Source organism: Chanos chanos, chromosome 14 (assembly GCF_902362185.1).
Source record: "Chanos chanos chromosome 14, fChaCha1.1, whole genome shotgun sequence".
Lineage (NCBI taxonomy): Eukaryota > Metazoa > Chordata > Actinopteri > Gonorynchiformes > Chanidae > Chanos > Chanos chanos.
The window spans coordinates 5,976,798-6,000,957 of record NC_044508.1 but is presented as its reverse complement, the minus strand read 5'-3'; the positions used below and the strand labels follow the sequence as shown (position 1 = coordinate 6,000,957).

Sequence of the window (24,160 nt, the reverse complement as noted above, 5' to 3'; positions counted from 1 at the left end):
TTAATTAATCATGACTTTGCCTCCGGCACACTGCAGTAACTGCGCAGACATGCAATAACAAAGCATATGTGTAGGAATATGAATAGGTTCTTCCCTCTTTTTTTTTCTTTTCAAAACAAGATTCTTGGAGAGCCACAGGATTATATATTTATATATATATATATATATATATATATATATATATATATATATATATATATATAACATGGGAGCTTTAAGGGATGTTTTTATTGTGGTATAGCACAACACAAAACCCTTCATCAATCTGTATTAAGATTTTTATTGAATCTTATGTGTCTTTGCTGCATTGTCCTCTGAAACCATAAATCCCTCTACATGAAATTACATGTCGTCATTATTATATACTGATACAGCATGTGCTACATCACGGGGTCTAAGGAAATCAATTGCGTTTATTCTAACGGCGTCGCTGCCCTGTCACTCGTGTTAGAGGGAGTACCCCTTTGCAGGGTCCCCTTTTCAAGGCTGCGATTCGCAGTTTGGGGCAGTTGTGAAGAGCAGAGAGCGCAAGAAGAGACGAGAACTGCATGGACTCAACAGAAGTGGATAGTTCAGTCTTATTAAGTGGATTTTGACAGACTTTAGACAATCCGTGTCTCCTGCTGGATCTTTACGCTCTGCTCTCTAGAGGACGATATTGTTATATCTGCTCGGAACACTAGCTGGCATGAGCTAATATGGAAACCAAACCTTTCTTGTCTCTAGGTAAGTTTCGCCGTGATAGAATATGGGTTCCATTATATGTACATTATTGTCTAACCAGGATTGGAGACAGACTTTTCGCGTAACTATTCACAGACTCTGTCATGACTCTGATCGCTTCCAAGGATAGAGAATATGGCTTGGTTAGTGAATAGTACAGTTCGTACAAACCAGTGAGACTGCAAGGGAAACATATTTTCATGTACATGTTGACGTACGACTCATATGCGCTATAGCCTACAGTTGTTGCTGTAGGATGAGTCACAGTTGGACTGGTGCTTGTAAATCAATAGGCACTCGTCAATTAACGTCTAAACACTGGAATTCAATAACAATCAGCAAACAGACGAATAAACAAACAAAAACACAAGTTGATAAAGTAGAAAGTAAATAAATACCACTACATCCCACCACTTCACAAACCGATTAACAGCCTTCATCTTTGAACGCACAGGCGCGACCATTGCACAATATGAAACATAAGCTATATTATTTAAGCGGGGAATTTGTTACGGACATCCAGGCATGTCCACCGTATTGGAGTTTATTTTTTCCTATTCAGCCTAGTAGAATAGAGATGTGTGACTCGGTCAGCACAGGTAGGTGGCCCCATGACTTGTCCTCTAGTCTTCCTTTCCACACTTGTCACCTAAACCTCTGCGAAACTGACCATTAGGGACTGTACCTTCGCAACTTCTGGTTAAGATTCGACCACCTGAGAGAGTAGTACGTGGCTTTGGGTACCGTGTCAACCGAGAGATTTTTCTGGAATCCAGTAGGCGAAGCGTCGAAGCAGGCTACGCATTCAAGTTGTCAGTCTACAGAATATAGCTAGTGCTCTTCAGATGTGCATGTTTAATAACTTTGTTTTTAGTGGTCTCCGAACAAGACATCGTTTTATACGAAGATGAGTTATCTTTAACGGTTTAAAACGAGTGCATTTTTAAAATTTCATTCAGCCACCACTTGATAGCCCAAAAATGTAAGTCTGCTGAAGAAGATAATATTATACGAATGTGTTGCAAATGTCCCGAATGCACAATAAATGTCGAATGACCAATGTGTTGTCGATTGTATTTCGATATGTAATATTAATGGAAAATATTTCAAACTTTCATCCTTAAATGAACTATGAACTCAACTCAATGCATAGTTACGTAACTGTAGAGAGAACATTTCTGTTGCTCAGGGTACAATATGTCTCGTTTAGAACATCGCTTTCTTTGGAAAGCTGGGAAGAGCTGTCATTATGTACAAAAATATTATTAGCGCAACGTTAAAGGGCAAGTACAAGAATAATTTTAACTTCACTGGACCCCCTAAAGAATTCACTCTGTAGATCTCTGCACCCCCTCCCCGAAGCGTCCCAAGTCCACGGTCGTTAATGAGAAATGGAGACTCATTGTATGATGGACGTAGGGTTTTTCAGTACGACCCCAATAAAAGTGAACCCGTTTGGTTTACAGCCGGAGCACTTTTGGGTTTTCTGAAGTGGGGTTTGGTTCTTTGTGCAAGTCTGCAGCTGTCATTTTTATTGGAGAGTCTTTAAAGGGAAAGTTAATTGCTTGAAGTGACAGGACTTCCCAGACACCCTCCGGACTTTGTCTGTCTTGAAATCAAAGGCGCTACGATCCGCAAGCAAGTAAGGGACCAAAATGCACTTGGGAAACTGAAACAGTTTTAAAAGGTGTCGGATAAGGGCAATTCATTTTAGAGGGCGCATAGGTATACAGAGAACATAACGATACTCTGTCTCTCACACACACACACCCACACACACACACAGAGTAATTTAAATACCGACAAGAACATCACGTGATGATCTGGGTATAGCTCTTTTTGTTAATGATTTACTCTACACAATCCGTGCACATAGCCTACTTTTTTTTTTTTTGATAAGAACAGGTTTGAACTTTGCCCTGTGTACCATATTTATCCTCTAAGCTTGGCCCCCCAGCTGAAAGGTCCTACCTGATGACCAGCAATGCAAACTGGTGTCAGACAAGAGTATGATGAATTGCACAAATTTGCACAAAACTGACCCGTTTTCATACAGCCGATACCATAACTCACATTTTCGTATTTCATCCGAACGAGGAAAATTAGAATTTGTTTTTTTTCTGTTTGTTTGTTTCTTTTAAAAACCAAAGAGCGAGGCACCGTAAAAGGGGATTGAAACGGTATACTCAAATGTGGAGCTCATGGATTTGTTATTGAGAGGAGGACTTTTTTTTTTTTTTTTTTCCCTTGAAGTGTGAGTGTGGCATGGACTGTGTAGCACGGTTAAGCAGTGTCCCAGCTGTCTTTCCGTCAGTGTGAATAAGATCAGCTCCAGAAGGCGCCGTGAGGAACGAACCCGCGTCCTCTCCTCTCCGCTCCTCGTCTCTCCTCATCGTCTTGAGCCCGAGGAGCGTGATGACCTAATATGTTTATGTCTGCGTCTATCTCTGCCCTTTTTTTTTTTCTTTTCTTTTCTTTTCTTTTTTAAGGGGCTGCCCGGCCACATTAATGAGAGGGACAGCTGCCTAATTACCAGGTGCAAACTTCAGAGGTCAAATTCTTGGGTGAACCAGTTTTTTGGGTGTTTTTTTTTTTTTTTGGTGACTCCTGAGTTGCTCTCTTGAAGAAGCGGCGTTGGCGTTGCGTTTTGACGTCAGGAATTGAGCGGACGGGTCCGGTTTCGTTACCTTGCTTTCCGGTGCCCTTTTTCTTTTTTTTTTTGGTTAAAAATTATCAAGTGATCTGAGCGTTCGGCTCGGGCTTTGGCGGCCCAGCTTGCGTTTCAACATGCGTTTCATCTCATTAGTTCATTAATTACTAATAACAGAGAGCTAACAGTCTGTTTAAACAATGAGCTGTGATTCAGATAGCAACTGATTAGTCGCATAAAATGATTTTAGAGCTTTATTGCTGCAAGTCATGCCAGCCATCAAGTACCAAGATGAAGGCAGGCTGCAGCTTTGCCCCCTTGTAGTCTTTTTTTATTCATCTTTCATAAGGAAGAGTTAAGCAGATAGAGCAGAGAGTCACACCCCCCCCCCCCCCATACCCCCTCCCTCACTGGAAACTGGAACTCAGAGGGGCTAGACGCGGTACAAGCAAGAAGTGCAGGGGACTCAGTTGTTGTTGCGATAAGATCTCTGAGAAACCAGGAGAGTCTCGGAGCTTTACATTCGTCCCCAAGAGACCCGCAAATCACACACCCCCCCCCCCCCCCCCCCCCCCAAAAAAAAAAAAAACTTACACTGTAGTGGACTTAAAAAACTACTGTTCATGTACAGAGGGAACAGGTGTTGTCTTCTACAGTTACAACTCACTGTAGAAAACTTCTGAGGGATTGAGTTTGGCCTAGGAGCCACAGATTTCCAAAAGACAGGAACAGCTCCGAGAAAGACACTAAGGTAACCTGACACCTGAAAAGGTTTTTGCAGTTAATGCAAATTTCAGGTCTGTTGTTTCACAGTAACAATAAAAAGAGGATTCAGATTTGTTTTAGTCGGGTTTGATTTTTAGACGATTGCCAAGTTTTGTTTTGTTTTGTTTTGTTGCAAGCAGAAAATGGGTCAGCATATGCCTGAATCGCATGTAATGTTTAACATGTGTCCAGTTTTTAAAAGTTAACCATGGTAACGCCATTGTCATGTTCATTGTTAATGTCACCATGGTTACGGTACGTTCCAGAGGTGTCATTGTATGGCCTTTTGTAAGGCCCTGCATATGTGGCAAGTCAGCTTTGTTTACATCAAATACATGAATTCAACCCCTATGGAATTACTTTAATATCTGCCTTTTGACAAATGTGTGTTTGTTAATCATGTTTTGTTTATCCAAGATTTGTTAGGGTGTTATTTGGGTCTGCTTTGAACGACGGGAAGTAGTTCATGTCGCAGTGAGGAGTGTAGTCAACTTACAGTTTTAACTGTTTTCTCTTTTTTTTTTTTTTTTCTTTTTTTCTTCTTTTTTCTTCTTTGTGTGCTCAGATCTCGCAGGAAATCTTTGTGCTTAGGTTTTGCCATAGCATTGCCTGTTTCTCACTCTCATCTAGAACGCTCCCTTTTCATCCAGAAAAAAAAACTGTACAGTCAAGACAAATGATTTTTCTTTTACCGTAACTGAATAATGTGAACAGGAAAGAATTAGCAGACACACACAAATTTTCACTGGAAGTAATTTCATAACGACGGGACATTACTCTGGATTTATCTCCATTTACACAGCAACAGTCAGATGTCTTTTCCAGTAAAAATCCGATTTTTTTTAAAAATAACAGATCGATACAAAACTTAAATTTATATTTGTTCCCTTTTTTTATTTATACAATCTTGCGAATATTGACACATTTTGGGTTGCAAGAGGTAGTACCATGAGTTCCGCAGAGTGTACAGTCTAGTTTTTTTGTTTTTGTTTTTGTTTTGTTTTTTTAAATATCTTTGTCATTTCCTCTTGATTTAGTCTTATACATGTAGTTTACAATCTCCTATTCCTGAGAAGTAATCAAACGTGTATAAAAAGCAGTTTGGCCTGCTTTGCGTGTCTTTATGCTCTGAAAAACAAGCAAAGCCTTCTCATGATGTAGTCATGAATTTCAAGCTTCTCTTTGCTAGTGGGGTTTTTTTTCCCCCTCCTGAATTCTCTTCTTAATGACTTCCATACTTTAAAAGCAGTATCAGAGCTCAGAGCCATTACTGTTGTCTGTAGTGTATGATATATGTACAGCTCTCTTTAACCTTAACTTTCCCTCTTATAAACTGGTGGAGGGACACATTCATTGCTAATGTAAAGAACCCACATGTGCTCCAGACACTCAGGAGAAAGAGTTAGAGGCCCTACTTTTTCAACACATTACACGATTTCACCCTGCATAAAGAGTCGAATGGTGCCTTTGGTTCCATTTTTCAAATATGAAAGAATTATCAAATCGATTTTTTTTCCCCCCTAGCAAAGCGGTACAGTGATTAATTATTCCGGACCTGAAATTGAACACGTTTGGGTGGGAAAAAAAAAAAAAAAACTTTGTACAAACTGAATGATGTGATTAGATTAATCACTTGTAGAGAATCCAGTTCGTTTAGAGACTTCTACCAGAAATGACTGGTGAACGTATTAGATCGGAGAGGGAAAAAAAAAGGACAAAATTATCGTTTCAAAGTGCTGAGACTTGTATCAAAATTGGATCAGTGTCACACTGTTTACACCTAAGAGTGTCACTAAAAAGAATTCGTCCCATTACATATGGAGAACATTCCATCCATTCACATGTCACCAGTTTCAACATGTCATACATCAACGCGTCGCCGGCGGGACTCGTTTGGTCGTAGGCGTGTCTCGCGTCTTGATCCTGATATGACTACGTTTTACCCTCAGGCAAAGTCTTGACATATATCTCCGCTGATTGACGAATGACAGGCCTTGCATTGGCTAGATGGGCAATTTCTTTCTGTCAAATCACGTACACAAACTCCAGAACGCCAAAGCCTGCTTGTCAACAGAGATGGGAATCTTGATGGCGTTTAGTCTGGTTAAAGCGACGTGACGTTTTCTGCCTCCGACCGCTAATTGTTTCAGTTTGTTTAAAGTGGTTAGCTGTCTGATCAGGCCCAGACATACTGCCTGAAACCTTGTTTCTTTTGTTCAGGAAAGAAATGAATAGGTGAGCGCGTTGGGCTTTGCGCCTGTTCGGTAGCTCCTTAAAGAAAGAGTAAACTGTCGTCTCCATTGAATGTTGGGAGTTTTTTTTTTTCTGTTAAGGGAGCAGTTTGTTCTTCTGTGCATATCCTGCTCATTACTGGAAGTGGCAGGGATCTGACCTGCTCCGTGGCTTTCTCCATTGTTGTGTTTTGCCTTACATATGCATGTTGGGTTACCCACAGTGTATGTTTTTTTATTCTTTCTCTTGAGTTTAAAAAATGTGTGTGTGTGTGTGTGTGTGTGTGTGTGTGTGTCTGTGTGTGTGAGAGAGAGAGAAAGAGAGATAAAGGGAATTCAGCTGAAACTCAGCATGCATTACATACCTTGCTCAAGTTAGAGAAAGCTGCACTTATCTTCAACCCTATCACGTCAGGTAAAGACTCCAAAAGTAACAAATGATTCTTTTGACCCTCCATCTTTCTGATTACATGATTCAGTGACTTAGTATCTAGACTACGGTCTATGATTTCCAATTAGTCCTTGGCATCATCTTGGTGGAAGCGGTAATGTTGTGTTCACGGTTATTACATAAACATGTGTTTATGTTACTTTGATTTTGATAACGATCGTTTCAGCTGTGTTACTTATTATGGTTTCCTTTGACGGACCATCATTCTTGAATCAGGACAGATTTTCATGCCCCTGTGATTGACATATTAGGCTGTTTTTCCCGAGCGTGTGTGTTTGTGTTCCCTGAGAGGTTGTTTACATTGGAGAGTGTGTGATTCTCACATGTCGGAGCACAGCAGGAAATTGTAGGAGAACAATGAGAAAAAGGCGCGGAACAGGATGCTAGGGCGGCTTCTCCCCGTGTGTCGCTGGCAAGCGAGATGTTTACCTGTTTCCACGCCAACCGCATATCCTCAGTATCTCTCCATGTGTTAGATAGTGCGTGTAAACAAATTAGTGTGTGATAATGCTGTGAGGCTGAGAAGAAAGAGGGAAGGAGAAAGTGTGTGTGCGTGTGTCTGTGTGTGTGTGTGTGTGTGTGTGTGAGAGAGAGAGAGAGAGAGAATCTCTTGTCAGGTAAAGTACACTGTCCATTGTCAGACTCAGGTAAGTTGCTAAAACACTGAGTGTGGACGGGTGATCAGAGTGCTGATAAGAGAGTGGGGCAGCGTCTTTGAGAATACTGACCTATAGCCAGACAGACCAGACTAACCAATACAGTAGAATATTCAGTCTCAGTTTCTCGGCCAGACTTCATCAGCTTTTGTGTGACGTCACGATAGCCAACGATATTTACTTACAAAGTGACAATCACTGTGATTTCTTCTGAGTTTCTGTTCTGGCCACCAGTTGCTCTCTCGCTGCTCTTCAGTGTCTGGTACCTGTGCTGTTCTAACGGCCTAAACAATGGTCTGTTTTCATTGGCTTTGGTGAATGTATTCCAGCCAATGGGAATTCAGTGTCAGGCTTTGTAATAAAAAACTGGAACAGTTTTATAAGAATAGGTTGTTTTTGTGGGTAGCCGCGGGAGGTTACTTTAGTAGTCGTCAAAATGATTAGTATGCTTTTCAGCTCCTTTCCATCAGCATGATAGTAGTGTATGCTTTCCTGCTCGCCCAGAAACACTACAATTCTGTTTTGCCAGAAGATCCGTTCAGAAAAGATTGCTCTTTCAAAACCACTTTTCTCACACACAGAGTTTTCACTAAGGCCAGTTTTAATCTCCCACAAAACATCATCGGGACTGCTTTTTTCCCCACATCGAACAGAAATGCGTGAAGTGTTTATTACTTCCAGAAAGTCACGCTCCTTCTCCTCCTCATTTGTCTACTAGGAGAGATATTGCTTTCTCTGTCTACTAGAGGGAAGGGAGGGGAGGGGTGTGTGTGTGTGTGGGGGGGGGGGGGGGGGCACCTGAGAAATACAGCAAACGGGTCGTCAGCCACTGACGTCGCGAATGTACGGAACAGCGTGGTTTCAATCAGTCCGTTCCCTCTGATTACATGAAGGCAGGTGAAGATGCTCTCCAACAAAATGGATCATTTTTTTTTTTTTTCCATTTTAAACGAGATGAATGAACAGTTGAGAGCGCCTGAATTTTCCCCAGATGGAAGACGATTCTTGTTACACCCTGTGCCATCCCCGTTTTACATCTTTCATCCTCTATCTCTACGTGCTCTCCCAGAGAAAGAGAGAAAAAAAAATATGCAGCTTTCCTCTTAAATATAACAGATGAAAGGATTCAGGTTTGAATGATTTCATTTGGAAAATATGTTACGTGGAGGGATTTTGAAGAAATATGCAGCACGTTTCACACGATAAAGAAAAAGAAAGAAATGAACCTCAGACACGAACGTATAATATATGATTTAAGCTCTTTGTAAGACTTTTATTGGACAAAGGGATCAGCTATAATCAAGGTTTGCTAATGAATGCCAAAGATGTCTTGATGAAATGGTCTTGACGAGATGGAAGTTTATGAGAACCAGGGGTGTTTTTCTTTCTTTGTCAGTTGGCTGACGAGCAGACTGTGGTAGGGATACGCACACACTCACATTCACACACACAAACACACACACACACACACACACACACACACACACACACACACACAGAGCAAGAGAGTGAGAGAGAAAGTTGGGGGGGGGGGCTGTATTGTATACTCATCTGCTCAAATGCAGTGTCTTGTATTCATTTTGCAAATCATTTTGCAGTGGGGGTTTTTATACTGTTATTGGTCATGTGTGTAAACAGACTGAGGGGGAGTAAAGGAGAGATGAAGACAGCACATCTGACTCTGAAGGGAGTGGGGGGGGGGGGGGGGGGGGGGGGTCAGCCATGGCCATGAAGTTGAACCTGGGGTCAGGAATTCTGGCTCTGGTTCACACTCACTCACACACATAGTCCACACAAAAACAGAGTGTGCACCTCTCTCTCTCCTCTCTCTCTCTCTCTCCCTCTCTCTCTCTCTCTCTCTCTCTCTCTCTCTTTCTCCTCTCTCTCTCTCTCTCTCTCTGCTTTCTCGTGAGCCGGTTTGGCAGATCAGAGTTTAGCCGTGAGCGATGCCATTCTGCCTCAGGGCCCTGTCGGGTACGGGAGCGATTCCCGGCCGCAGACTCGTTCTCGGGTTACGGCTTTAGATCCGCGCTCGAGGCCTCGATCACAGCGCTCGCCGAACACGGCGTTCAGTCCGGGGACCCCCGAAGAAGATGACTACGTGAAATACGGCTGTCTGTTTGTCTGTCTCATCTCTAATTCTGTGCCGTGGCTGAAGCAATTTACATTAAACTTAGTTTAACACCCTTCACGTGGAGTCTCGCGCTTTTCTGTCCAAGACGCTAGCCCAAGACGAGTCATTCTAAAAGACTTCCCACACGAAGATTTGCAAGGTGATGGCAATCAGGACGAAGATGAGAGAGAGAGAGAGAGAGAGAGCGGGAGAGAGAGAAAGAGAGAGAGAGGCGCGTTCGCTGGGGAGTGTCACAAATGCCCTGTTCATCTCCCCTGTGACGTTGGCCCTCAGAGGCAAACAAAAGACGTTTGAAGGTTGCTTGTAATCACATGGTCTGGGTAACAATGGACGCCTTTGCTGTAGGTCTCGTCTCTTTGAGCGGTACTCTAAAAAGACCTAATCAGGAACCCTTGGCGGAGAGAGATTTTTTATGACGTCGCTGATGAATTGAATTGTGCCGCTGATCTTTGACCTCTTGCTTCATTGCCTCGGAGACAAAATGATACGCTCGGAGAAAAAAAAAAGAAAAGGGATCCAGTTCCCAGAATGGCACAGGCTTCTAGTGAACGTCTCATAAATGAGGGGGGAACTGTTAAGGGGAGGGGGACCCATAAAGTTAGACCCCGTTTTTTTTTTTTTTTTACTTTGGCTGAAAGGTTTGTGTTTCTCACGTACAAGGGCAGTTTTTACAAGGGAGAACTTTTCTGTCCTGAAATGTCTGCGTGCCTTCGCCCCTGTTTTACCCTGAGCTCTCTTTATCATCGTAAGATTACAGTAAAAGAGAGCAATCTCTAGCAGTATGCATTATGCAATGAGCCATGGGTGTGGGACAGTCTCAGTATCTGTATTAACAGAATTTAGGATAAGAGCATCAGAAATACATTAATCAAAGTTGCGCGCGCGCACACACACACGCACACACACACACACATGCACACATGCACACATACGCTTGCGCACATACATAGATTGGTGTACCCTTGAATACTTTGCCTGGATAATATTTCTGATTAGTCTTGTTGAAAACTATATTTGGTTGTTTTAGATTCTGTTTTAGATTTTTTTAATAGATGACCAGAGGAAGACGCATTTTCCACGGAGGATATTAGAGGAAAAACTGTTTAAAAAAAGTCAGACTCCACAACTATGTGATGTCAGTGCATGTCGTATATGATCCAGTCTGTTTCTCAGAGTCAGACACACGGGGCTCCCAAAAAGCACCGCCCTCTCTCCACGGGGTCGCCGTGACGACACGGGCACGTCACACGCCGCGTGCCCCTGCTTCACGGGCACATGCCCGCATCACCAGTGCAGGATATCCACAGGTACAGCAAACATAGACACACACACACACACACACACAAAGATAATTCTCTTTAAAGGATTTTCCTCTTTGCGCCATCCAGCCAATAAATAAAACACATTATCTAAAGACCAAGGATAACCCCTGTGCCGTAGACATGCATTAGTCCTCGCCTGTCTGCGTGCTCATTCACGTGTCTGAGTCTCATGTAGTTCGAGGGAGCAGAAGAGTGTTGAACCCGGTGACGAATACTTTCGGTTGCAGACATGTTAGAACACAACCAACATGCAGACTCCCCCCACCCCCCCCCCACCCCCTTTCCTTCACGCTAATGAATACACAGGGCAGGGCTTACTGTACCATGGTATTATCTTTTAATCTAAGCTTTGAAGTTTTTTTTTTTTGTTTTTTGTTTTTTAAATCCTTAACACCTGTAATTAAGGGTTGTTGTTTTTTTCCGGGGGCGGGGGGGGGAGGCTAGTTGTTATGGTGTTGTATGAATGTAATGATCGAGTTTTGAGCTGAACAAGATATTTTGAAATAGTTTTAGAAGGAGAGCGGGTTTTAAGGCATTGGTAGTGAGAAAGTCGGTCTACGGTTTCTGTTTGTCTTTGTTTATGGCTTTGTTGTTTGTTTTTGTAGTAAACTGTTTACGAATAACATACGCAGACATGCCGCAGCACTTTTCGCACTGTTTAAAGCATACTGACACAGTAGTGTGCTTCGCAGATTAGAATCACATTTGCAGAGATAGAAAAAAAAAAACCCCACAAAGGACAAAGAAAAGTATGTTTGCCAATATTCAGTCATGTCACAGGAATAAGAAAACATATAGCAGATTTTTTTTTTTTTTTTGGTAACTGTGACCCATAGTTTAAAATGACTATAATTTCTGAGTTTTGAGTAATTTCAAACATGTGTCCATAAATCCCAAAGAACGACCACATTTAAAACGTGAAAGCTCGCCATATGATGTTCACTATACATTTTCTCAGCGGCTAGCAGAATCCACAATTACAAGCTTTTGTTTCAAGTTCAGAGGGCCAAACAGAACATAAAAAAGGTGGATTCTGGGAAACTGGAGGACTCCAGAGAGAGATCAAGCGTAAGTCAGTTTGTACGAACCCTAGACCTTAGCCGTGACGTGGTGGCGGCGCGATTTTGAGGTTTATATTACTAGCCGATTATAGGAATAGCTTTTACGGGAAGACACTGAGAAGAAAATACAGTGTGGCCTGGTCGCTGCTAATCAGAGCCAACGTGTATTTTGGGTTCCCTCAGACCCTTCAGAGTCACTCAAATGGAAAGTGACTAATTATAAACATACAATATAAAAGTTAATGGAAAAGAGCCAGAGGACGTTTTTTTTTCTTTTAAATAATGTGACTAAATGTTGCTGAAAAAAGTCCCTTGACAAAAATGAAACGTTGTTGCGGGTTGCAGGGTTTTTTTTTTTGTTTTTGTGTGTAGGTGTGTGTGCGTGCGTGCACGTGCGTGTTCTCTGTTAACTGCATTGTATCAGAGGCACTGTTGCTGTGTATTGCAAAAATGCTGAATTTGGGCCCCGCATTACGAAAAAAACAAGGGCCAGGTGTTCACTTTTGCAGTTTAATTGTTTTGACCCGTACCACAATGGGATCCCCGTAATGCCACAGCTGAAAGGGACACAGCACTACCCTTAGACGCAGCAAAACTTTAAAGTCAGTACTCTTGATTTTACATCAAGCCAATGTACTTTCTTGTAGCAGGATAAAAAAGCAGCTCGCTGGAAGCGTACAGTATTTAAAAGAAAAAAAAAAAAAAGAAAAAAAAAACCTGCTTGAAAAACCAATGAAGGAGACTGTACATACAAAGCCAGCCTTGTGCGGTGCTGTAGTTTCTCTGAGTGTTCCGTAGTGCTGGAATGGAAAAGATTATCCGCTGGAATGTCTGGTCTGACCTCAAACGGAGAGGACGATGCAGGCAGCCAATGGGCTTGTGTTGCTTAGCACTACGCTAATGTTTTCCTGATGACTCTAGCTGCCTGCTCTTAAAAACAGACTGACAGGCAGCTCTGAGCTAACATGTGGTACGAGGTTTTTTGGGTTTTTTTTCTTCTTCTTCTTCTTCTTTTTTTTTTTTTTGGAGTTCGAGTGACAGATTCCTCCTCCGAACACACACTTCTTGAAAGAGTCGCAGAAAAATTGTTTGGCATGTCCTCTTGTCGTTTCGTTGAGTAGAGGCTACGCAGCGTTGCGTGTAACAGTGTCCAGAGGTCTTTCTTGCCAACACTGGGTTGTGGAAATTGTTGACTTTTCTGTCTTTCTGCTGCTTTTTTATTTGAACTTCTGTTCCAGCGCTGTTCATTACTGGTCCTATTAACAAAGGCTCACAGCCCGCATTATGCAGCCACCCTGTATTATGACATCATCACCCTAATTCAAAACATTCCACACATGGATCCCACACACACATACATATACCTGCAATTTAAGATGCAGAGCGTGCACTGATGCTAAACCACACCTATGTTTTAATGCATTTTTTCTATGCAGTGGCTGGTCTTTGGCTAAAGCTGACACCTGTTCCCAAAACAGAGAGCCAAATTGAATTTTTCCTCCCTGACAAAAATTCTTGTGTCACACCCACAACATGACATTATACCACCCCTCCCACCCTGCTCCCCCCTTTTTCTGGTTTATCCCAGAGGCAGTAAACCACCGCACATTCAGGACCCATTGTCAGACTCAGATGAAACTCAGATCAGGGTTTTATTGAAGGTATTGTCTGGGCTTGAGTGTTGAGTGGGCTTTGGGAAGTCTGTCACTGTATCAGTCCCACACTGCCTTTATCACCTTTACACAGCCTTTATCAGAGGTAATCAGTTACAAATCTTCTCTAAGCCCTTTATCTCTCTCTCTCTCTCTCTCTCTCTCTCTCTCTCTCTCTCTCTCTGTCGCTCTCTCTCTCTCCCTGGCACAGACAAAATGAAATGTTTTCTCTGCGCGGACATTTAAACACAGAGTCAAACCACACCGTGTCTGACCCCCTGTCACTCTTCATGCAATAGATTTTCAATGAACATCTCAGACAAAAATATGAACTGAACTGAAGTGAACCAAACTGAATGTGACCAAAAAGGTCGAGCTATTTATTTAAACTTAAAGTTCACTCTTATCTACTCTCTGAGGATAAGGCGATGTCAACTGATCCGGTTTATGGTCAGTTCTGTTTCAATTCATCCCATTCAGAGAGGGAACTAAAATTCAATTCAGTAACTCCATTAAACCATCTGACATTTTCAGTAGATAATTTTAGAGTTAAGTGAGCTTAAGTTCATTAACTAAGTGATTCAAAATAAATTTACCCTGTTTTCTAAAATGAGTTTATTTATTTATTTATTTGGTCATATGGAGTGATGGCAGCGTATTCCAGAAGAGAAATAGTAATTGGCAGCTGTCTCTGAACAAGGTTTACCCCGGCGGTTCGGCAGAACATCGCTCGATGTTGAGGCTTCGTTTCATCACACACACAGGCACCCCAGACAGCTTGTGATCTGATCGCTGGCAGCGTGTTTCAGCGGGCACCGTCAAACCTCGCGTCCAGGCTGGCCCCCCGCCCCCCCCCCTCTTTACCCCAGCGTTGATCCCGATCTGTGTGTGTGGGTGTGTGGGTGTGGGTGTGTGAATGATCTAAAAGTGGGGCAGCCTGAAATCTCACCGCGGGGGGAATTTGCACACAGTTTAAAGCATCATGGGATATGCTCTGCCTCAGTATGAGGGAGAGGGAGACAAGAGAAGAATACGACAGTGACACATTTAGGGACAAAAGACAGATTGTGAGTCCCTGCTTGATATTACACTCTTTTTCATGCTCATTTTGTGACTCTGTGTGTGTGTGTGTGTGTGTGTGTGGAAAGCACTGAAGCCTCATACAAGTACATTAGATTAAAATCTCTTTATCTTCTGCCTCCTACCTCAAAATGTTCCAATTAGCACTGATAGAGTCATTTTCTCCCTTATTAGGAGGTCTTTTCTATATGCAGAACGTGCGAGTGTGAGAGTGAGAGTGAGTTAGACAGGTACCTATCTCAGCAACCCAAGAAGCTGATGACTCACCACAACGTGTTTGTCAGTTACATTACCAGAACACACTGCACAGAACCATCAGCACGTCAAGAAAAAAGAGAGAACTCAACATGTGCTCTCTTCTCTTTTCTTTTCTTTTCTTTTCTCTTTTTTTAATTGCTCAAGTTTCACAGACTGTTGCAACTTCTGCCCTGGTGAGCTATATATCTGTCCATATCTTAAAACATATGTGTTTGTACTCTTCAGTATTTTGAATGTGTGTGTGTGTGTGTGTGTGTGTGTATGTGTGTCCGCGTGTGTATATGCCCACGCAGTGGTCTAGCTCCACTAAGGCCACAGTAGTGATATCAGTGGAAACTAACGTTGAGCGGTTCTCGCGGCCAACTTCAAGTCATTTTAATAGAGTCCAAAGTGACGGAAGAGGCAAACCATCTGTATGTCGACACGGATGGAATTGATTGTCTGGATGGCTGTGGAGGGTTACTATAAACGTTGTCTGTCAGTGGTGTGAGAGTACAACGGTTCCATCTGCTTCATCAGGCATGCTACACAAATAGAAATCCTTCTCTGAACAGGTGCAGTAGAAATGGCCCCCCTGCTGCTTTGACCTTGTTTGCAAAGTCAGAGTTTACATGAGCAGCCTGCAAAGAGCACTGTGTCCTTATCAATGATGTTATGTTATCTTTTATTTATCTATTTAATTATTTATTATGTTTTATTTGTAATCTTGACATCTTTGAAATGAGGGCCACCCTCAATGTGTCCCCGAGAATTAAATAAAGGTTGAATGAATGAATGAAAAAATGCAAGTCATCGGTGGTGTGGACTCTTAACAAAAGCCTCAAACTGACTCTCAACAAACTGACTCTTAACAAAAGCCTCAGACTGACTCTTAACAAACTGACTCTTAGCAAACTGATTCTTAACAAAAGCCCCAAGCTGACTCTTAACGAACTGATTTTTAACAAAAGCCGCAAACTGACTCTTAACAAAGTGACTCTTAACAAAAGCCTCAAACTGACTCTCAACAAACTGACTCTTAACAAAAGCCTCAAACTGACTCTTAACAAACTGACGCTTAACAAAAGCCTCAAACTGACTCTAAACAAACTGACTCTTAGCAAACTGACTCACAACAAAAGCCCCAAGCTGACTCTTAACAAACTGATTTTTAACAAAAGCCGCAAACTGACTCTTAACAAACTGACTCTTAACAAAAGCCGCAAACTGACTCTACAACTGGCTCTCAACAAACTGACTCTAAACAAACAGACGCTTAACAAACTGACTCTTAACAAAAGCCTCAAACTGACTCTTAACAAACGGACTCTTAACAAAAGCCTCAAACTGACTCTTAACAAACTGACTCTTAACAAAAGCCGCAAACTGACTCCTAACAGACTCTTAAGAAAAGCCTCAAACTGACTCTCAACAAAAGGACTCTTAACAAAAGCCGCAAACTGACTCTTAACAAACTGACTCTTAACAAACTGACTCTTAACAAAAGCCTCAAACTGTCTCCTAACAGCCTCTTAACAAAAGCCGCTAACTGACGCTTAACAAACTGACTCTTAACAAAAGCCTCAAGCTGACTCTTAACAAACTGACTCTTAACAAAAGCCGCAAACTGGCTCTCAACAAACTGACTCTTAACAAAAGCCTCAAACTGTCTCCTAACAGCCTCTTAACAAAAGCCGCTAACTGACGCTTAACAAACTGACTCTTAACAAAAGCCTCAAACTGACTCTCAACAAACTGACTCTTAACAAAAGCCTCAAACTGACTCTTAACAAACTGACTCTTAACAAAAGCCGCAAACTGACTCTACAACTGGCTCTCAACAAACTGGCTCTCAACAAACTGACTCTCAACAAACTGACTCTTAACAAACTGACTCTTAACAAACTGACTCTTAACAAAAGCCTCAAAGTGACTCTTAACAGACTCTTAACAAAAGCCGCTAACTGACCGCTGAAATCTGGGTTTCCTGATCTTTTACATTTGTTCTAGAATTAATGGTTTTTGGGTCTAATTTATTCTTCATAAATTAAAGATTTAAGGATCAAGGTATGCGTTTCTGAATAGAATGCCTGAGGGTAAAAAAAAATTTAAATAAATTATGAATTTTTCAGATACCTCTGTTGCTGCCTGTGGTTTTAGACAACAGTCAGAAATGAGGCTTTTATTACACTATTCCTGAGATTGTCTTTCGTTCTTTTCTGTCAGTAGAAAAGTGCAGAACAGAAAAGGAAAAAAAAAACATTCCTTGGTTTCAAATTGGCATTTTCCCATACTCAGTTTCGCAGAATATAATCTTACCCAGATAATCTTGCTGTGAAATGATTTGCGGGGCGCTGTGTGGATAAGATGGATTGTGTATCCTAAGGATCTTTATGCTCCTGCTGATAATGTTTTATTCCAAGGGTGTTTTTTTATTTATTTTATTTTTTTATTATTATTATTTTTTTATACGGGACTCTTACCGGGTACATAAACACTATTCATCTCAGTCATAATGTCCCCAGCTATCAGAGCCTTTTTACTCTGTTTTCTGATCTCGTCTCGTGTATTTAAACATATTTTCTTTACTAGTAGCATAGTAGTTTAATTACTGTTTTGGTACATGCTACTTAATTGCATTAGTGCTCTTAACATATGTGATAAACAGATTTATCGTGATCCATAATAGAGAGAATACTGTAACCTGTTGAGTGAAAAAACATACAGTTTAATTATATTTGTGTGTGGAATTACTGTGTAAAAATATAGTTATTTGGTATATGTGATGTTACATTGACTTTGACAGGCTTGGTCTCTACCCAGCCCAACAGTTTGATGTGGTTCTCAAAGAAGTGATGAAGGGTGTATTCCAGTAGAAGCAAAAAAAAGTAATAAAATCATAAAAGAGAAGAGTAATCTGAAACTTTGTTTATTTTAGCGGTTCTGACCCGGCCTATAGCAGCTGAAATTTGAGTGAGCTTTGAATTGTGTGAGCGGTGTTTTTGTATGTTTGCCCTCAGTTTATGGCATGACGTATCCAACACTGAACTCCAAATGACCTAATGTATTCTCAGCCAGTAATCGCTTACATGCAATCAGACACAACTGAGCAATTACTGCACTAATTGGTTCTGTTTTCTGTGTCTGGAAGTGCAACGGAGGGAGTTAATATATCGGACCAGCAGTGTCTGGATCAGATCACTGAAGAGAATATTCCGTAAATGAAACAGCCCCCCCCCCCCTCTGTCTCACTCACTCTCTCTCTCTCTCTCTCTCTCTCTTTCTCTCTCTCTCTCAGTGCAAATTGAGGATGCTGGGTCTGCTTTCTGACCTAATTGTCAGTGGTAATTAAATCTCGGTGGGTGGGATTGGGGGAAACGCCAAGTTTTTTTTTTTTCCCCCTCTTTTTTCTGTATGGTCAGTGTGTTATGAGAACTCCAAATGTGTGTCTTCATTCATTATCGCTCTTTGAAACTTTCCTAACTTGATAGCTGAACAGTGAATGGATTCCGGATTCAGAGCCAGGTTGGATGTTTGCCTTGGTTTTGTGTGTGTGCGTGTGTCCGTATGTGTGTGTGTGTGTGTGTGTGTGTGTGTGTGCATGCGCGCGCACGCGCTTACCATTTGCACACAATTCTCAAAGGTATGAAAGGCTTTGACATTGTCCAATATGTGAAAGGAAGCATTTGACTATCAGTCTCCTTACATATGTGCTTGATTTGTTTAGCACATGTGCCACAGATCCGATCGAGCAAGTCTCTAAACTGCTCTCTACAGGACTGGCGAAATTTGCCTACTCAAATGACTCTGACAGTACATAGTGTCCCTAAAATAGTCTACATCTATGCTTCTGCACATATGTTTCGAGAGATTATATCCGCAAGTGCCCAATTTGCATTTGTTTGAACGTGTTTCAATGTCACCATTTTGATTTATTCTAATTGGTTGGACAAAGAAGAATGAACGAACGTGCACGGACTTTTAACAGAAGCGCCAGACACCTTCTCACTCTGAGATGTACAAACAACGCTCAGACTTGCCACTTTCTTTTCTGTTTTTCTTCTCCCTCTCTCCTCCTCCTCTTCTTCCTCTTCTTCTTCATCTTCTCCTTCTTCTAGTTCGTTTTCGTTTTCTTTGCCTCGCCTTGCTTTTCGTTTAAAGCCACCAATTTCACTTTCACTGCAGAAACACCCACGTCGAACACTTGGATGTTGTCTAAATCAGTCTGTTTTTGCTGTCCGTTCTCTGTTCTTGATTTACATTACAGAAAGTGTTTCTAGTGATTAAGTAAACATTTCACGTGGTAGTGTTTATAGAACTGTGGTTAGGACTGTGCTGTTTATACAGTGAGGGAGGATCATTTTCATAATAGATGATTTGACCTGGCAATTGACCATAAAAAGGCACTTTATTAGAGCTCTCTGATTATTTCAAAATGCTCAAGATATAATTGTTGCAATCTTTTTTTTTTTTTTCTTTTCTTTTTTTTTTTTTAAAACCTCCACAGTGTAAAGGCAACGTCTGACATAATTCAGATGCAGAGAATGCAACCACAATGGCACTTTGAAACTTTTTTGGGTGGTTTGGGAAAAAAAAAAAAGGAAAAACTATTATTGTTGGCCAGTTCCCTGCGCTACAGAGTGTAATTATTTCAGAGTCGGTAGAAAATGGTTGGGAATTTTGGAAACGTGCTGTCAAAGCGTGGTCATCTTCAGAGAAATACACCACTGTTGTTAGACTAAAATAAACTCATTCACTGGCCTGAGAGATTAGCTACTGTAGCTAAAGATGGAAAGTTATGAAGCTATGAAACTTGTCCTTCTTTGATGTCATTTCCAAACGGCAAACCAGCTAATCCATCATTCTTTTCCAGTTATTTATTCTCTCAAATGAATGGCGTGGCTGTCAGATAGTTACTCCGCAGGGTGTGGGGTGTGTACCTGTACCCACACACTCACTGATGCCTGGCAGGCAGACAGCCAGAGTTTTAAGCGCTGTCAGCTCAGGTTTGCAGAGATAAAAAAAAACAACAACAACAAAAAAAACAAATCAGGTTGGATTTCCACTTTGACAGATGCTCTCATGGCTTCTTATCTTTTTTTACAACATCTGGGCTTTTTTTCTCTCTCTCTTTTTTCCCCTCATTTTTTTGCCCGTAAAATTGACAAGTCAGTGTGCATGGCTTGGAAGCTATTAAATGCTCAAATAAATGTATATACAGGTACATGTCTGTCTATCTATCTATCTATCTATCTATCTATCTATCTATCTATCTATCTATCTATCTATCATATAGGTATGTTTCGCATTACAGGTGGGTTTTGCTTGTGCCATTGTCTGCATTTTCATATTTAGGATAACTGATGGTGATATGGTAATTATGAAGTAATAGCAATGTTAATTAAATAGGCTGGTAAACTGTAGCTCCTGTCTGAAAATAGTTTGTGTAATGATGACACAGTAAGTCTATGTGCAAGGGTTGGGGTAAGTGCTAGTGTCCTCTTACAGACCACTCCAGGTCTTCATACAGAATCTGGGAAATAAATGCTTTGTTGTCCGTTTTTTTATTATTATTATTTTTTTTTTCTTCCAGTGCCAGAAACATGTTTTGTTTTAGTTGGTAGATGTAGCCCACATAATCAAACGAGAAACTGGTAGGGAGAAAATACCATTAACAAAAGAGGGATAAAGACAGGTCTCTACCAGTTACATAGAATTTTACACCCAAGGGAACCACAACCGAAGCCTGCCTGAACAACACAGACCGCTTCCATTCAAGACGACAGCAAGAGAGAGAGAGCGATGCCCAGTCTGCTGAGCTGTTGTTGTTGCTGTTTGTTGGGTCATGCTATAAGCTTCCATCGATAGAACTTAAAAATGAACTGTGTACCTCATGGCAGTTAACAAAACAAAACAAATATGAAACAAAAAAGCGCTGAACAGAAGTCCACTAAAGAAAGATATATATATATATATATATTTATAGTGTGTGTGTGTGTGTGTGTGTGTATGCACATGCTTTTTTTTTCACAAAATGAAATTGTCATCCCTGGACATTTTTTACATGTTTTAAAAGACACCAGATTACCACACAGTGTTCCACTTGAACACTGCTGCTGACCTTGCCTGTTCAGTATTTGTATGCTGCTGTCTCTGCTCATGTGTTTGAGAAGAGTGAAATTGGATTCTATCATTATGCAATTTCTCGCTTAGAAAGCCTTTCGTCTGGGATTAGCTCCTCACCAGCTGTATTTAATACCAAGGACAAAGTTTCAACACGTCTATTTTCAATATAATATTTCACCTTGAAAGAGAGAGAGAGAGAGAAGGTGGAGTTGTGGAGGTTTCACAATGCGATGTTAGGAAAAAAGGGGAAAAAAAAAAAAAGAAAAAAACAACTTGCGGTGTCTGAAGTCCAAAACGTTATCAGAAAGGATAGTATTGTCAACACAATCATGCCAAGTACAGTACAGATGTGTGTACACACACGTACACACACACACACACACACACACACACTCGAACACATACACTGAATTGCTTCACTGCAGACATTGGGGGTAGCGCAATTTAAGATTATTGATTTATGTATGTCTCGCCACACTGCTGGTCTTAAGGCCTGACGTTCAACCGTTGCCCATCAGAATGACAGGTAGTTTGACAAGCTTCATTTGAATTTAAAGAGGCACATTTTCTCAGTACTTCCAAATGGTCTCTAAAGGCTGAAAGCTCAGCGCCCTGGACCGGGTTTTAGAGACTATGCTGTTCTACAACCAAAACGGACCGTCTTTAATGCCCGCCGGACACATCTTTATCTAAATGTGATAGCCATGCTTTTACTTGCTGATCCGAGCCAATGTTCACAGACCCATCAAATAATTATATTTCACCTCAGCATTTGAGGCGTGGAAACTGGCACCATAAAAAACTGAACATTTATGTTCTGTACAGGTCATTAATCTGCCCACGCATGTAACATCCGTTTCACCTTTGCATTTTATCTTTTATACTTTACAGCTTATTCCTTACTTTTATCTCGATTTTGCAATTCTTCTCAATTGAAATGAAGAGATTATGTAGGTAGGCAGTTTGATCTTTATGACCTTTTATGACTTGGTTGGCTGGACCTGAAGTGGATCTACTGCCGTGTCGTTGTTTTTGTTGTTGGGGGTTTTTTTTGTTTGTTTTTTTGACAGTTAAATGTGAATGCATTTCCTTGTACTTTAAATAATTACATGTGTATGTACAGTGGTTATATTCTGTACAGTTATACTGATCTTTCTGATTAGGAGATAGCCATGAAGCCAGAGTCTTCAGTAAACCACTTAACATGTTGTCACTGGTTAGGATTGTCCTGTGAAAGGTAATTGTACAAAGTGATCCCAACATTTGGCTTCTCTCTCTCTCTCTGTCTCTCTGTCTCTCTCTCTCTCTGTCTCTCTCTCTCTCTCTCTCTGTCTCTGTCTCTCTGTCTCTCTCTCTCTCTGTCTCTCTGTCTCTCTCTCTCTCTGTCTCTCTCTCTCTCTCTCTCTGTCTCTGTCTCTCTGTCTCTCTCTCTCTCTGTCTCGTGCTCTCTCAGATTCAACAGGTCAGTTGTCCTCATCACCGCTCAGTTCCCCGACAGTGCATCGGCCAATGGGGCCCCACCCACTCCACCCTTCCCTCCTGAGCCCGTCGGCTGTGGGTTCGGCGGGACAGCTCCACTCCCCGCTCAGCGCCCTCAGTTCCCCCATCAACGGCGTGCCTTCCCCCTTCCCCGTCATCGGCTCTCCACTCGGTCACCACGGCATGACCACGTCTCCCTCCAACAGCATGCCCTTTAACCCCAGCCTCAGCCCCCAGGTCAGTCAGCTGCACAGTAAACGCTGCGTTTGTGTGTTTCACCCTCTGTCTCACAGAACGTGGGTTATGCTTGCATCACACGCATGTGTGGCATTGTCAGCATTACTGTAATTATGCTTTGAGATGTAATCAAGGAGCTTATGTAAAAATGAGATTGTGTAATTGTGTAATTGGTTTATTTTCGATTTAGATATGCAGGATGTTGCTGTGAAGTTTTGAATAAAGCTGGTTCGAAGGAGCTAGAACTGAAGAGTTTTGAATAAAGCTGGTTCGAAGGAGCTAGAACAGAACTTGCACACTGTAGTTTTCATTGTCCTACGGCGATCGCACAACCAGTCCCGTGGGACGCTTTTTTTTTTTTTTTTTTTTTTTTTTTTTGCTTCGTCCGCAAAAACCATCATGTCATTTTTAACTGTCAAAACTTTGAATAGATTATTTTATATCCCTGTGGTAGCTGACAAACAACTTTACAATAACCCTGTCTGAGGCGAGGAGATCGCAACGCAGATGCTAAAGATTACTGCGAAAATCTGGAATTAATTAAACTCCCGGACAGTCGATTGAAGATTCTGCCCAGTGGCGTTACGGCAAATTTAATACCTCATCATCTCTTGGCCCTGGAGTCTAAAGTGTCACACACATGTAAAGAATCTTCTGGAAAGTAATCGATGTTCCAACAGCTTCACATAGCCTATTATTACTCGCCTTTGCTCCAAAGCTCAGTACACCGCTGCCTCTGCTGTTTTCCAATATTTCTGAGATGGAAAACATCACTGTTCATAAACCTGGAGGTGTTACTGGATTTCTGTCAAATTTCTTTCAATATAAACACAGTTTTATGAGACACTGAAGCAAATAATATTACAGATTTGGAATAATGTCGTATGTTTGCCTTTGTGTGTTCTCGTTGTTTTGGGGGGTTTTTTTTTCTTTTCTTTTCTTTTTCTTGTGTTTTTCGTTTTCTGTTTTGATGCTCTGCGTTCAGTTTCCAGGAAACTGAAACTTGAAGAGCTCATTAAAGCCAAATGCACAGAAAGTGTGTATGAAAAATGAATAAGGTTCTGGTATAAATAAATGGCCTTTTAAGGAGAAACAGTCTGTTTTCTCTTGGACGGCAAAATATTGCTCATACTGGAAAGCAATCATATTACCAAGCAATCGAGCACGTAAGTGAGAAATAAAGATACTAATATATAAACAAGACAGACCGAAAGTTCCTTCATTAGTCGTAGCTCTCGCACGGGTGGTATTTAAAGCACTAGGGCTGTAGACATTTGCTTCCACAGTATCTGTTTTCTCCATATGGAAACAGGAGTTCTCTTTGACTAAATTTCAGCTTGCTTTTAAAACAATAGG

At 41.4% G+C, this 24,160-nt stretch overlaps 1 protein-coding gene across 2 annotated transcripts in view; it reads left to right on the top strand.

Moving 5' to 3' along the window:
• Nucleotides 1-528: 528 nt before the first annotated feature.
• Nucleotides 529-24,160, top strand: part of rxrab (retinoid x receptor, alpha b) — a 35,971-nt gene continuing 12,339 nt past the window's right edge. Inside the window, exons 1-2 of one of the 2 annotated variants that reach the window (XM_030791220.1) lie at nt 529-726; nt 22,542-22,804. In XM_030791220.1, coding sequence (XP_030647080.1) covers nt 699-726; nt 22,542-22,804 — 291 coding nt within the window. In that variant the 5' untranslated portion in view covers nt 529-698. Of the gene's footprint in view, nt 727-22,541; nt 22,805-23,681; nt 23,691-24,160 lie in introns of those variants that run through there. The other variant, XM_030791221.1, reaches the window with a different exon arrangement.